A 13,878-nucleotide genomic window follows, 5' to 3' on the forward strand; every position below is an offset into this window, starting at 1 on the left:
GTACCGCAGCCAGAACTCTACTGCTCTCGGGGCGGCGCTGCGGGGGGGGGCGGGGCGGGGCGGGGCGGCGCGGCCGCGCGCTCCTTAGAGGCGGGTTGGGGCCGCGCGGTCCGCGCCGCTATGGGCTCCGCACCGCCCGTCTTCATCGGCCCCGCGGAGGTGGAGCGGCTGCTGCCCCGCGCCAGCATGCTGCTGCCGGGCCTGGAGGCCGCGCTGCGCGACTTCTCCGCGGGCGGAGTGGTGCAGCCCCTGCGCGCCGTGCTGCCCGTGCGGCCGCACGGAGGGTGAGGGGCTGCGGGCGGCCCCGCCGCCGCGGGCTGGGGGTGCTCCGCCCCGCGCCGCCGCTCAGAGCCGCCGTTGTCTCCGAAGGTACCTGGGGGTGATGCCCGCGTACAGCGCCGCGGAGGACGCGCTGAGCACCAAGCTGGTCACGTTCTACGAGCGCCGCGGGGACTCCGCGCCGTCGCACCGGGCCACCGTGCTGCTGCTCGACCCCGCCAGCGGCGCGCTGCGAGCGGTGCGTCCGCGCGTGCCCGCGGTTCCTCACGGAGCTGCGCAGCGCTGCCGCGGTGCTGCTTAATGAGTGACGGTAGAGCGGCGTTGCACTCCCGAAATGCCTCTCCTTTTATTTTTATAGCCGAGCCCCTCGCCGCGCGGCCCCGTTGCGCGGCCCCCTGCGTTGCTGCCCGCTCAGTCCCCTGCGCGGTGTGCTCCGGGCCCCAGCGCTGCCCGCGCCCGTTGTGCCCCCTGGGCGGGTTGGGCGCGTGCTGTGCGTGTCTCAGTCCGGTGGTGGTTTTCTGTTGTTTCGGAAGGTTCTGGATGGCACCGTCATCACGGCGAAGCGCACGGCGGCGGTTTCTGCAATAGCCACCAAGGTCAGTGCCCGAATCGGGGCGCAGTCCCACGTGTCCCCGTGGACGGTAATGCTGGGGCTCGCCGGGCTTGGGGCGGAAAGGGTTCGTTTCGTGTGGGTGCTCCCAGTGATGGCAGAGGTGGCTGTGGGGCAGCCGTGGGGCAGCCGCGGTGATGTGGGCCTCCATGTGCGTTGCCCTGTGTTGTTCTACTCGGATGCGGCAGTTTCAGGTGCTTGTAGGACACGCTGTGCTGAGCTGTGGGGGTGTGGGGGCAGCGCACTGCTTTCCATCCCACGGCATTGCTTCTGCTCCCCCTGACAGCAAGGCAGGAGGAAGGGGGATTGGCCCCCTCGGCCTGGTGCCCAGGTGGGGCTGGTGGTCACACGGAGCAGAGCTGTGAGGGCTCAGCCTCTGGAAGTGACTGCGTTGGTTAGGAGATGTGCGGGATGGGGTCGGGGTGGGTGAGGAAGGGCTGTGGCCCATAGGAATGCTGCAGGATAACGACAGCCAATGCTGCTGGGACCGGGATCTAAGGGAGCTGTGCTTTGCTGGGTGTGGCAGGCCCCTTGGCATGCTGGATCAAGGCATTGATGTGCAACCCGTAGGGCACTGAGATCTCTCGGCCTGCGTTCTTTGAACAGGCCTGCAAAGCCTTTCATGTTCTGATAGCAGTTCTGTGAAATGTGCCTTCTAATTCTCCCCAGATATCACACTAAATCCATTTCACTTCCTGGTTTCTGTATAGAAGTGCAGTAACCCCCATCCGTTTTCCACGCTTGCAGCAATCTTCGTGCCAGACTTTGTGTCTGAGGCACCAGAGCAGAACCAGCACGAAGCCAGGCTGAGGAGCGTGCCCAGGAGCTGCTCCCAGGGCAGGGCTTGCAGCAGCACAAGGCTGCTGGTGTGCTCCCTGCCGTGCTGCACGTGGGCAGGTCTGGGCCCTGTGGGCTCGGAGGAGCTTGGCTGTCGGAGGGGCCTCGTGCTTGGACCCCTCGCTGCTGTCTCTGCTCTGGGAAGCTCAGCTGAGCTTGGCTCGTGGCTGCTCCCTCTGCGGCACTCAGCGCTCAGGGACTCTGTGCTTTTATGTGAGCGGCCTTTGGGATCGGTGCTTCAGAGCCTTTGAAAGGAGCGCTGGGAAGAGCTGTTTGTTGCTACTGAAAAACACAGTCGTGGAGCGCTTTGCCTTCAGTTTTCTTGCACTGAGAGCCTGCACAGCTCAAGAGCTTTTCACACAGAAGTGAGCGGCTGTAGAGACAGCACAAACATGAGACAAAGGCAGCATGGGGCCGCGCTGCAGCAGCCTGCACCTCCTGCCAAGTGCTGGTGAATCGCAGCTGAGAGCTGAACCAGAAAGCCAACATCACCCCCAGAACGGGCTGTGGCAGTGCGCTCCTCGGGCACAGTGCTCTTACTGCTCGGCGCTGCCGGCGTCCGCAGCTCTGCCACCCCTGTTGGGTCTCGATCCCTTACGGAGGTTACTGGGTACAAATGCGCGGTGATACGGTGTCTGGGGAGCGGCCTTTTTCCTGATAGGTTAAATTGCACGGGCTGTGCATGTGGGGGGCAAATGCAGGCATAAGCAAAGCAGGAAAAAAGCCCCCCCAGAAATTGTGTCGTGACTGTGCTTCTGTTGGTGCCTAGCACGTAAACTTCAAGTCCATGCACCAGTCAGGTGTGGAAGCTGCCAGGGTACAAAGGCCCTGAAAGCTCCAGGAGCATCAGCAGCAGGGAAGGGGAAAGGGTTGTGCCAGATCCCTGTTGGGCAGGGAGCCTGGCTGTTGCCCGGCCTGCTGTGCTTGCTGTCCCACTGTGTCGTTATTGCCTTTGCTTTCTCAGCCCACCAGAAAAGGGGTGGGAGGATGCTGAAAGCACAGCGGGCTTGGTGCGTTGTGGGGGGCAGGAAAGGAGCAGGGGGCATTGCAGCAGAGAGCCAGGCTGAGGCGGGGGGTCATCCCTCCCAGGGGGGGCTCAGGGTTGCACTGTGGTCTGTGGCTGTATGGCTGCAGGAGGAGCTCCTCGTTGGGCTGCCCCGTTCTCAGCAGCACAGGATGGCGGTGTCACCGCTTTGCACCGCACTCCTCATGTGCTATAGCACTGCTGTGCTGCTCTGTGCTGTTGTACCTTAATTCTGTGGGCCGGGCATTGAGAGCCACTGAGCACTGCGGGCAGCCCCGGTGCTGTTGGCACGAGCTGTGTGTGCGCGCAGAGCTCTGCGTGAACCTGTGGCTCTTTTCCCTTTGGGGACCCCGAGGGCCGCTCGTTTTTGTGCTGTCTGCGATCCACTTGTTACAGCAGCTGGTGTATTTTGTGACGTGACTGCTTCCTTTGGTGCCATTTAGCTGTTCATGCCGAGATCTGCAGAGGTGCTGTGCATTTTGGGAGCTGGTGTTCAAGCACGCAGCCACTACGAGATCTTCACGGAGCTGTTCCCGTTCACAGAGGTAACGGGCGCTGCAGGGTGGGCTCGTTGCTGAGGGATGCAGCTCTGCAGGGGCTGTGCTCACGGCTGCAGTGATGGTGGCGGTGAAGGCGAACACCCAACGCCAGCTGCTGGGAGTGGAGCAGTTGTTAGCCCTGCTCCAGCGGCCCGGGCTGAGCTGCTCGTCCTCTTCCTGCAGGTCAGGGTGTGGAACCGCACGGAGGAGAACGCGGTGAAGCTGGCGAGCTCGGTGAGCGGCGCGGTGCGGGTGTGCGCCACGGCCCAGGAGGCGGTGGTTGGGGCCGATGTGATTGTAACAGTCACCATGGCAACGACACCGATTCTGTTTGGAGAATGGGTAAAGCCCGGCGCACACATCAATGGTACTGTACCACGTTCTGCTCCCCTGTGGGTGCAATTCCATGTGGCCTTGGTTCTGCACGGCTGCTTGCTGCACGCTGGTGCCCACCGCCTGCAGAGCGGCTCGAGCTGTTGCTTCCCTGGGCACTGCCATCCTTCCTTCTCCTTCCCCACGTCTCTGTTCCCTTCTGTGCTGTCCGTGTGGGTCTCCCTGGAGCCAGCAGCCAGGCGGGGCGGTGGCCGGGAGCTGCTGGATTGCACCTCCCGTCGTGGGAGGTTCAGAGGCCGTGGCTTTCCCTGCTGCACGGCGATGCTCTCCGCGTTGTGTGGGGGTGGGCAGGCTGAGCTGCTCACTGCTGGTCTGAGCAACCCATGCGATGGTGCTGAGACAAAGGGGATGATTGTCGGTGTGTGATGCGAGGCCGCTCCCACATTGGCAGCACCCCATGCTCCTCCTGGCTCCGCTCAGCGCCGTGCCCACGCTGCGGCGCTGCAGGGAGCACCACAAGTAATGAAGGCCCTCTGTCATTGGGGCCACATGGACACAAAGACCCGTCTTTCCTCCTTGCTCCTGCACCAAGGCACTCGGGCAGCGTGGAGCTTGTTACTCCACTGATGGGCACTCTTCAAAAGCATTCAACTACAGCCCCTTCTTAGTTAACCTAGAAGTTTTTGGTGATCTTTCCATGCTCAGAAGGTTAAACTCGTACATTTGTTCTTGCTGCACATAGGTACCCGTAACCTGCATGCTTTGCTCACGTGGTTACGCAGGAGCTGTAGGTCCGAGCAGCCCTACAGGTGACACTGAGCTCTTCCTGCACGTGGGTCCTGGCAGTAAGATCTGCTCAGGATAACTGCATAGGCCTTCGGGGCTTCTGCTCCTTCGTAGGCACAGTGCGTCACGGGAAAGGATGACAAGATTCAGGTGCTTTGGTGCTGGTGTGATGAAAGAGGAGGTGGGGGAATGATTGCCATGGCCTCAGCCCTCTTGGATTTGCTGGCAGCATACATTTCAGAGGGGGCACGTTGATTAGCTCTGCTTGAGAGCAAAAGCCACCAAAAACACAAGTTGTTCTGGCTCACGTTGCTCTGGTTTTGCTTACGAAGAACACTTGAGCTCTGCCAGCAGCAGCCTGGTGCCTGGGGTGGGTTCCTGTTCGCAGCACGAGCGCCGTGCCGCGCTCCCATGCCCGCGTCTGCTGTCGCTGCGCTGTGTCTGGCAACGCGTGCTTTGAGTTTGCTGTGAGTTTCTCCCAGGTTCATCGCTTGTCTTGTCTTAGCCGTGGGAGCAAGCAGGCCGGACTGGAGGGAGCTGGACGATGTGCTGATGAAGAGCTCTGTTCTGGTCGTGGACTCCAGGGAGGCAGCGCTTGCGGAGTCGGGGGATGTCATCCTGTCCGGGGTGAGTCCCCTGGTGCCCACTCTCTTTGAGATGAGGCAGCCTGGAGCGCAGGCTGTGCTGGAGCTGCTGGAGCATCGGGTGGGCTTGCAGCCAGGCTGGGGCTGTGAGGCGGGTGGGTTTCAGGTGAGGAATTAAGTGGAGGTGTCTGTGTGGAGCCACGTGACTTCACATCAGCTGTCCCAGTACTGTGCCTTCAGTGCTGCCCCAGTGTTCAGTAACCAAGTGCTGCTTTGGAAGGTGTACGTTTCTCGCGCTCTTTTTTAACTGCTGTAAGCATTTCACGTCTGGATCAAACCCATCCCTCTGTTCCTGTGAGATCTCAGTGGAAGCCGTGTGAACCATTGCTTGGGATGAGGACGAGCTGTAACTCCGCAGTGCTCCGCGGGCGCTGCAGTGCAGCTCTGTCCGAACAGGAACGGTTTCCCCCTCTGATGTTGGACTCAGTGGTTTGGATGCAGTGTGGGTGTGGGGCACCGTGGCTTTGCATTCCTCGTGGGTGCAGCTGCCCGTGGCAGTGTGCTCTTTCCCTCTGGCAGCTCTGGGTGCTGACTCCTTTCACCACAGGGAAGAGTCCATTATAGGATAGCAGAACTGGAAGAGCTGCACTGATAACTGCTTAGGATAGAGGTGCTGATGTAAGCATGGATGTTACATCTGAGTTGCTGCTTCACAGGCGGAGATTTTTGCGGAGCTGGGCGAGGTGCTGGAGGGCACAAAACCAGCGCTGCCCGACAAAACCACAGTCTTCAAATCTCTGGGTAAGAGCAGCCCCTGGGCCGTGTGGGAGCGCTGCTGAGCGGGATCTGCTGCGATTGGTGTGGGGGGACTGTGCAAGGGGGGGTGATAAGAAAGCAAAGCAGCAGTGGGGAGAACCCAGGGGTGCTGGGGCTGCCGGGTGGTCGCTCTCCAGAGCTAACCGTGGTTCTGTTTCAGGGATGGCAGTTGAAGATACTGTAGCTGCGAAGTTTGTGTACGATGCATGGTCAGCTGGTAACTGAAGAGCGGAGTCTGCGTGCCAGCGAGGCCGTGGAGTACCAGCATACTGCTGCACTCGGTGCCCTGGTGTTTCTGGTTATCAGCACGGGCAGCGATCTCGTCTGGATTCAGCCCTTTCAAGAGTGAAAACTAACGCTTCCCCGGGACTTGGTGCTGCATCTGTATGTGTTATGTTCCTGCGGCACTGCTAGCAGCCATCCCACACGTGCGTGGATGGGTGTCGGCACTTACACTAACAAGGATGTTCTCCACGCTGTGCTTTGTTGTCCCTAATTATTCCTGGCGGGGCTGTCCAGGGGTGGACCCCATGCTTCAGGGGCTGAGTTCCCACTGGGGTATGTGGAGCTGTGGTGGCACTCCCAATCCAGCAGTGGTCTCTGCAGTGTTGGCCGCGAGCAGCTCGGCCCTTCTGGGATCAGGCCGTGCAGGGGTTGGGCAGCAGGGGAAAACTGCACTGCGTCCACGCGTGGCAGCTCTGCTCCTGCTGGGCTGCTGCTCCCTGTGCCTTGCTGCGCTTGGGGAGGAGTGGGTGGGGGTCCTCTGTGGCGTGGCGGCCCTGAAGGGCTCAGGGGGAGGGGAAGGAGGTTGGGAAGCGCCGCATGTGGATGCGTGGGGCAAGTAGATATGTGAGGAAGGGGTTAATGAGGGCAGTGAGAGCTGTAGCTGCAGGTGGAAGGGTGGTGGGCAGCACGGGGCGGGTTTGGTGCTGGGAAAGCCAGGGGGGAAGGATGTGTTGGTGTGGGGGGAAAGCTGCAATGGGGCTGCTCGTGCTGCTGTCAGTGGGAGGGACAGCAGACGTTTCTCTCCCAGGTTCTGTTACCCTTGTGCTTTTAGAGCACTTTGTTCTTTGTGTCGTTGGTGAAGTGCTGAGGAATGCCTCTTTGTGGCTGTTACTGCAGTGCTGGGAGATGCAGTGGTGTCTGAGAGCCCACATCTGTGGGGCAGATGTGAGGAGTGCTGCTTGTGGCACTTCATTTGCACGCAGGCTCTTCTGCAGAGCGCTCTCAGCCCATCAGCAATGGGAGCTGCTGCCAGCCCAGCCCTGTGCTGAGCTCCTGCTGCCCAGGGGAGCTGCTCTTTGCCGTGGGGTGACTTGGATGTCCTTTCCAGGTCCCTGCAGGGCTTTAATTGCTCTGCTTATTCTCTTGCCAACTAAAAGTCTTGACACTTGTAGCGCTCATTTATGTTAACATTAAATAGCTCCTGTTTGACTTGCACTCTTTCGTCCCCTTCTGTTCTGGAGCGGGTTTGTTCTCCGTTCCTCCGGACCAGGAGCGCAGCGTTGCCGCTGTTCTGGTAGATGTGATCACGGAGTGTAAGGGGGAACTGGGAGCTGCTGGGCAGGGATGCTCGCATCCGCAGCCACTGTCCCATGCTGCACATTCCCTCCTTTTGCTGTCTGTCCCCATAAATCCATGAGAAAATGGCACTGAGGTGTTCTGAGCTCTGCTCCTGTGGGATCCTATGGCTCTGAATTTGGGTGGGATTGTAGGACTGTGCTGTGTGCACAGTGCAAGTGTTGCTCAGGAGCTGCGTCTATGATTTCCTAAAGAAAAGCATTGAGAAGCTGTGGAGAAATGGCAAAACACAAATGGGGGAAAAGGAATGGGATGTGGCTCGTCTCACTGATTGCCCCCTGTTGTTCCATGGCTGTTTTATAGCAGTGCTCCATTTCCAGGAATGCCTGCAGGAAAAGGGGCTGTCTTCTTTTCTCCCCATCAGGAAATGCTGAAGTGCAGATGGGGGGGCTGACTCACCTGCCTGAAAGCCAAAGCCATGTGTACTTCTGTGGAGGGTCTCCCTTCTTTTCCTTTGAGGTCTTTTCCCCTGCTCCTGTCGCTGCTGCTGCAGTCAGTCCCTCTCCTGTGTGTAATCTCTCTGAGTACTGGAAGGCCACAATGAGGTCTCCCTGATCCTGCTCTTCTCCAGGCTGCACATCCCGGCCCCTCCGCCTGTATCCACAGCAGAGGAGCTCCAACCCCCGAGCATCCCTGTGCCCTCTGGCCCCGCTGCAACAGCTCCCATCCTTCCTGTGCTGGTGCTCCAGGTCTGGATGCAGTGCTGCAGGTGGGGGCTCCCAAGGGCAGAGCAGAGGGGGATGATCCCGGGCTGCTCTCAATGAGTTGTTCTCAGTCTGTACACATCTGGGATTGCCCCAGCTCAAGTACAGTGTCCCGCACTGGGCCTTGCTGGACCTTGTGGGGAGAGGGTGAACTCTGGGGGATGCCCAAGTGGCACTGCAGAAGAAATGGCAGTGGGGCTTCAGCAGGCAGGGGTGGGGCTGGTGGCTTCATCCTGCACTGCACCTCTGCATCAGCGGTGTGGCAAACAAGGAGCAGATTGAGCCCTTCAAATCCACTTGTATACCTCCATGTGTATAATGCTCATCATTTGCTTCTTGCTTTGTTAGCTGTTGACTGCCAGCCAATGCTGGTGCTGGGCAGTGCTGCCCATCCCCGTGCTCATGGCGTCAGCTGATGCTGTGCAGTGTGGGATGGCTCTGCTCAGCACTGGGACCAACAGCAGCCCACAGGGCAAAACCAGCGTGAAGCACTGCCAAGGAAAGCAACCCTGAGCAAATCAGAGAAGAGGAACAGGTAGGAAGAGGGCAGCATGGCAAATGGATCATTAACAAGGATTCGTGTCACAAACACTGCGTACTCCAAAGGAGAAAGCCCGTGCTCACTGCGTGCCCGTCTCCTTGTGAGCTGGGTGCGGTGCTCCCGCGCTGAGGCTGGCAGCCAGCAGCAAGCACCGGCTGCAGGGTTCTGGATCCTGACCCTGTGCAGAAATGTGTGGGAAACAGAACCTCAGCTTGCTGTCGTTGCAGGGATTGCCTCTCAGTGCTGCTCAGGAGCAGCAGTGAAGCACAGAGAAGCATGAGCGACAGCACAGAGCTGTGAAATACTCTATTTACTGAGTTCAGACACCACCGGAGGCAATGAGCTGCAGCTGGAACCAAGGCTTGGATTTTATTTCTAGCAGAGCAGCAGTACCAAAAAGAGCAGTTCATCTGTGAATATCTGAGGAGTGGAGTGCAAAGGGACAAGGCTGGACTCTTCTCAGCAGTGTGTGCTGATAGGATGAGGGGAAATGGCCGTGAACTGAAGCATAGGAAGTTCTGTACCAGTGTGTGTGGGAACTTCTTCACAGTGCAGTGACGGAGCACTGGAGCTGTACACAGAGGTGGTGGGGTCTTCCTCTCTGGAGATGTTCAGGACCCACCTGGGTGCCTACCTGTGCAACCTGGGCTGGGAGCTGCTTTGGCAGGGGGTTGGACTCAATGATCTCTAGAGGTCCCTTCCAATCCCTACAATTCAGTGTTTCTGGGAATCCCTGGAACCCGTGTGCTCTGGGAGCACTCAGTGTGCTTTCATAGAAGGATGGAGTGGATCGTAAAGCCGGGCAGAGCACCCAGCACTCAGCGAGTCGTGCCCAGAAACCACACTCCCCATAAGCAGAGAGAGCAAGCTCTGGATCTAGGGCTCTAGGTTCTTGCTGTCGCATTCTCTCTTTCTGGTAGAATGTGCTTGAATCTGCACCCTGAGCACCACAGCCACCTGCAGCAAGAAGCCCTGGCCTTGCTGCACGTCCCAGAGCGATCGGTGAGCTCCTTCCCCTTTGCACTGCAATGAGCTCTTCCCCTTTGCATTAGTAGTGCTCTGAGAAGAGTTGCGTGCTGTTTTGAAGCAGGAAAAGATGACCAGTGAGCAGATGGCAGCGTTGGGGCCACTGGTTTACAAGCAGGTATCTGCAGTGGTTCCGGGATTCTGGAATGCCTGTTTCCTTTTACTCACAGCATTCAGGACCTTCTTTCTTGGCCCCAGCTCCACCTGAATGCTCTGTAGATCTTCATCAGAACACAGCATCAGGGCATCTAAATCCATTTTTTCCCTCATGAAGACTGGTAGAAACTCGTCCAGCATCTGTGAGGCCAGAAACACCTCGAGGGGCGTGCTCTCCGCTTCCTCATCATCCCAGAGCAGCTCCTCGTCCTGCCAGGGAACCTCAGCACCGCTCCCGGCTTCGCCTTCCCCATTGCCCTCAGCGCTCTCATTCTGGAAGAGCTCGCTGGACATTTTAAAGCTGATGCTTTCCTTCTCAGAAGACACGGTTCCAGGATCTATACCCGCAGCCAAATTCCTCCCAAACACAATCTTGCCAAGACCTGGCCGTGTGAAAATGGAGAGCTGGCTGTCATCGGTTGGTATGTCGTCCTCCTCTTTCTCATCAAACAGGTGCATCACACTTGCCCTGTCCCTGCTGTCTGCCTGGCCGTTGCTGTGTGGCTCCTGGCTTCTCGCACTGCCAGACGTCTGTTTTGCCTTCAGTTTGAAGGTATCTTTCAGATTTTTGGAAAAAGGAGCTGTTGCATTTGAAGTGAAGAGGGTCGACACCTTCACCCTGGAGTGAGTCCCTCTGGAGGAGGAGGACACCGAGCTGATCTTCTCCTTCATGTAGCTCCTGTTCATTTCATGCTGGTGTTTCTCTTGTCGCCTCTCGCACTCCTTGATCTGTTTCTCCACGTTCCTCTGAGCCTGGGCCTTCTGCTTGGAGACCTTCCTGGGGTTAGCCACGTTCTGCTCTGTGGCAGCTCTGTCCAGGAGTCTGACGCACTCGTGGCGATCTCTGCTGGCAGCCACATCCAGGGCCGTGCGGAGCTCGTTGTCCAGAGCGAATATGTTGGCGCCGAAGTTGACCAGAAAGGAGACGCAGTGGATGTACCCATTGCACGCGGCGTGGTGCAGGGGGGTGTTCCCCCAGATGTCGCATTTGTCCGGATCACCTCTGTGGAGGAAAATGGCACAGAGTGAGTGGGATCCTGAGGACAACACCACAGCAGAACGCAGCGGGTACCAAACTCAGGCTGTGCCCTGAGGAGCACGGCCTGAGGGCAGCAGGTTGGCCCTGCTCCATCCTGGAGCACGCAGTGTGGGCACGCTCTGCTTTCTGCTCACGCACAAGTTAGACCACTGCTGTGTGCTGGGATGGGCCCAGATCCGGGTGTGGGCTCACAGAATGGCCTGGGTTTGTTGGGATCATCAGCTTCCACCCCCAGCTGCAGGAGGGGCTGCCAGCCATGGGGTCAGTACTACACCAGGTTGCCCAGGGCCCCATCCAGCCTGGCCATGAGCACCTCCAGGGACAGGACATCCTCAGCCTCTCGAGGCAGCAGTGCCAGCACCTCACCACTCTGCCACTGAAAAACTTCCCCTGACGCCCAGTCTAACTCTCCCCTCCTTTATAATCATAGGATTACAAGATGGTTTGGGTTGGAAGGGACCTTAAGAACCATGTAGTTCCAGCCCTGCTATAGGCAGGGACTCCTCCCTCCAGACCAGGTGGATCCTCCTGTGTATTATCTCTCTTTGAGTACTGGAAGGCCATAATGAGGTCTCCCTGGATCCTGCTCTTCTCCAGGCTGCACATCTCCGTCCCCTCAGCCTGTATCCATAGCAGAGGAGCTCCAACCTCCAAGCATCCCTGTGCCCTCCTCTGGCCCTGCTGCAACAGCTCCCATCCTTCCTGTGTTGGAGCCCCAGGCCTGGACGCAGTGCTGCAGGTGGGGGGCTCCTGAGGGCAGAGCAGAGGGGGATGATCCCCTCCCTGCCCACTGCTCCCCCTCTGCTGCTGGGATCTTGCATTCCTTTGGCCTTCCTGCATGAGCTGCTGGCTCATGTTCAGTTTTCCTTCTACCAGGACCACACATCCCCCTGCCGCAGTGCTGCTCTCGCACGTGGGACTGTGCCGACCTGAGCACAGCACACTGCTCTTTGTTGCGGTGAACCTCATCCTGTTCGCCTTTGAGCTCCTCAGGGTCATTCTGTTGGGTGGGACAGACTGAGCCCCGGCTCGGGTCCGAGCCAGAGTGGCTGTGGCCACACAGCGTGCAGCCTGGAAGCACCACCACCAGCAGCTGCCAGGCTCTCCTGGGATGCTCGTCATTTCCACGCCGTGGAGCAGTGCTCCATGGCAGCTGTACCGTGGATGGGCCACATGTCCCAGCATGAGGCATCCCCCCACCCTGAGCTCTGCCACAGATACCTCCGAGAGACAGGGCCATGTTTGGGGGGAGCCCCCTCGGCTGGGCACTGCAGGCAGGGCTGGGCTGAGCCGGCTGTGGGCAGCACGGCAGCATACAGGAACCACACGTGTGTGTTTGTGCTGCCATGGCCACGGCATGAACAAGACATCCCCCCGCCCAGTGCCCTGCAACCTTCAGCCCCAGCAGGGGGCTGTGCTCCGCTGCTCTGTCAGGAAAGCTCCTTTGCTTCAAGGGAAGGATGAATTCATAAGAAAAATTAAAAAAAGGAAAAAAAAGAATTTCCTAAGAAAGTGTGGGCTGCCTGCAGAGCAGATTGAGCACGTCCTGAACTCAGCTGCCCCCAAGAGAAGGGCCGTGTGCTGCTGGCACTGTCCCCCGCCACACTGGGATGGCACAGCACGGGGCAGAGGCTGTGCAGCCCCAGAGCTGTGCCCAGGGAGCAGGAGCATGGCACAAATGCATGCGGCTCTTCTGCCCTTCGTGCCGCCTGCCGTGACCTCTTGGGTTCAGTTGGAATCGTGGCAGAAGACACATTCAGTGCTCACAGCTCCTGGTTACTCCTTTCCCTATGCAGCCGTTGTCTCCCAGGTGCTCTATGGACTCTGAGTGCCCCGTGGAGCTGCCTTTGTTGCATGAGTTAATTTTTGCTTTCCCTGCAGGCGCAGCCACAGCAATAGAGTCCAAAGGCCCTTTTTATGGTACTGCTGCAGCCACGCCTGTGCTGAGCCGGCTGTACCCTGGTCCTGAGACAATCCCATCTGCATCTGATGTCAAACCCATTTCTAGGAAAGAAGAAACAAACTCATCCAAGCAGGGAATCAGATGTTCTCCCCAATGTTCTTTAAGCCATTCAGACTGAAAATACAAACTATGGGACAACGTAACCTCCATCTCATCCCACGGTGAATGTTTTCTTTACTCTGTTTCCCCTCTACTAAATCTTGCAAGAGAACCACAGTGCACAATGTTGGCCCCGCAGTGAGCACGGTAGCCATGGGGACACATGGCCCCTTCCGAAATGCTTTGGGATGGAGCCCTTCCACCAAAACAGATTTCCACGGGGAAAGCAGGGGCAGCCCTGCTGCACCATGCCTGGCACTTTGTGGGTGCATGGGCTGATGGCACTGCCACAGCTCCAGCAGCTCCTTTGGAATCACCATGGCGGTGTAAAGAGGCACTAAGTGGGGTTCAGAGCTGCAGGCCCCATGGGCTGGAAGCTGATGCACTCACCCTCTGCGGCATATGATCTCCAGAGCCTCCAGGTGCCCGTGGTACGCCGCCAGCAGCGTGGGCGTCATCCCGTCTTCATCAGAAGCATTGAGGTCTTTCCGCGTGGCTTCTTTCAGGAGATCCAGGTTGCCATCAGCTGCTGCCTTGTGATACCTGCTCGACATCTTCGGTGCTGTCAGCAGCCTGCCAGCCGGGACGGCCCGCCCATGGCTGCGGCATCGCCCGGGGGAGGGTGGCCGAGAGGGGCAAAGTTCTCCCTCGCACACTGCAGACCAGTTTTCCTTTCCTTCTCTCTCTCTTCCTCCGTTCCACCCTCCCTCCGTTCCACCCTCCCTCCCTCCCTCCCTCCCTCCCTCCCTCCCTCCCTCCCTCCCTCCCTCCCTCCCTCCCTCCCTCCCTCCCTCCTTTCCTTTCTTCCACCTTTTCTCCCTCCCTTCCTCCCTCCCTCCCCTCCTTCCTTCCCTCCCTCCCTTCTTTTCCCTCTCCCTCCCTCCCTCCCTTCCTCCTTTCCCACCCGCCTTTACATATCAACAATATAACTTCCCCAAACAGTCCTTAACGGTGCATACAG

The 13,878-nt window shown here is 58.7% G+C and overlaps 2 protein-coding genes across 2 annotated transcripts; one reads left to right on the top strand and one right to left on the bottom strand.

The window, feature by feature from the left end:
• The first annotated feature begins 120 nt into the window (after nt 1-120).
• CRYM (crystallin mu) lies at nt 121-6,320 on the top strand. Its single transcript, XM_065733006.1, has 8 exons — nt 121-284; nt 370-517; nt 813-875; nt 3,194-3,295; nt 3,473-3,656; nt 4,914-5,035; nt 5,709-5,793; nt 5,969-6,320. The coding sequence occupies exons 1-8, from the start codon at nt 121-123 to the stop codon at nt 6,031-6,033; spliced, it is 933 nt and encodes a 310-aa protein (XP_065589078.1). The 3' UTR covers nt 6,034-6,320.
• Nucleotides 6,321-9,669: 3,349 nt separating this feature from the next.
• Nucleotides 9,670-13,605, bottom strand: ANKS4B (ankyrin repeat and sterile alpha motif domain containing 4B). The gene is made up of 2 exons (XM_065732308.1): nt 13,308-13,605; nt 9,670-10,819 (listed from the first exon to the last, which is right to left on the bottom strand). The coding sequence occupies exons 1-2, from the start codon at nt 13,469-13,471 to the stop codon at nt 9,769-9,771; spliced, it is 1,215 nt and encodes a 404-aa protein (XP_065588380.1). The 5' UTR covers nt 13,472-13,605; the 3' UTR covers nt 9,670-9,768.
• Between the last annotated feature and the right edge of the window lie 273 nt (nt 13,606-13,878).

This window comes from Cyrtonyx montezumae, unplaced genomic scaffold (genome assembly GCF_038088225.1).
Source record: "Cyrtonyx montezumae isolate F1298 unplaced genomic scaffold, pur_monq_1.0 scaffold_16, whole genome shotgun sequence".
NCBI classification, from domain to species: domain Eukaryota; kingdom Metazoa; phylum Chordata; class Aves; order Galliformes; family Odontophoridae; genus Cyrtonyx; species Cyrtonyx montezumae.

Coding starts and splice junctions, on each gene's coding strand:
- ANKS4B (XM_065732308.1), bottom strand. CDS start 13,471: ATGTCGAGCAGGTATCACAAGGCAGCAGCTGATGGCAACCTGGATCTC. Junction 10,820..13,307: donor GAGATCATATGCCGCAGAGG/GTGAGTGCATCA, acceptor TTTCCTCCACAG/AGGTGATCCGGACAAATGCG.
- CRYM (XM_065733006.1), top strand. CDS start 121: ATGGGCTCCGCACCGCCCGTCTTCATCGGCCCCGCGGAGGTGGAGCGG. Junction 518..812: donor CCAGCGGCGCGCTGCGAGCG/GTGCGTCCGCGC, acceptor TTGTTTCGGAAG/GTTCTGGATGGCACCGTCAT. Junction 3,296..3,472: donor AGCTGTTCCCGTTCACAGAG/GTAACGGGCGCT, acceptor CTCTTCCTGCAG/GTCAGGGTGTGGAACCGCAC.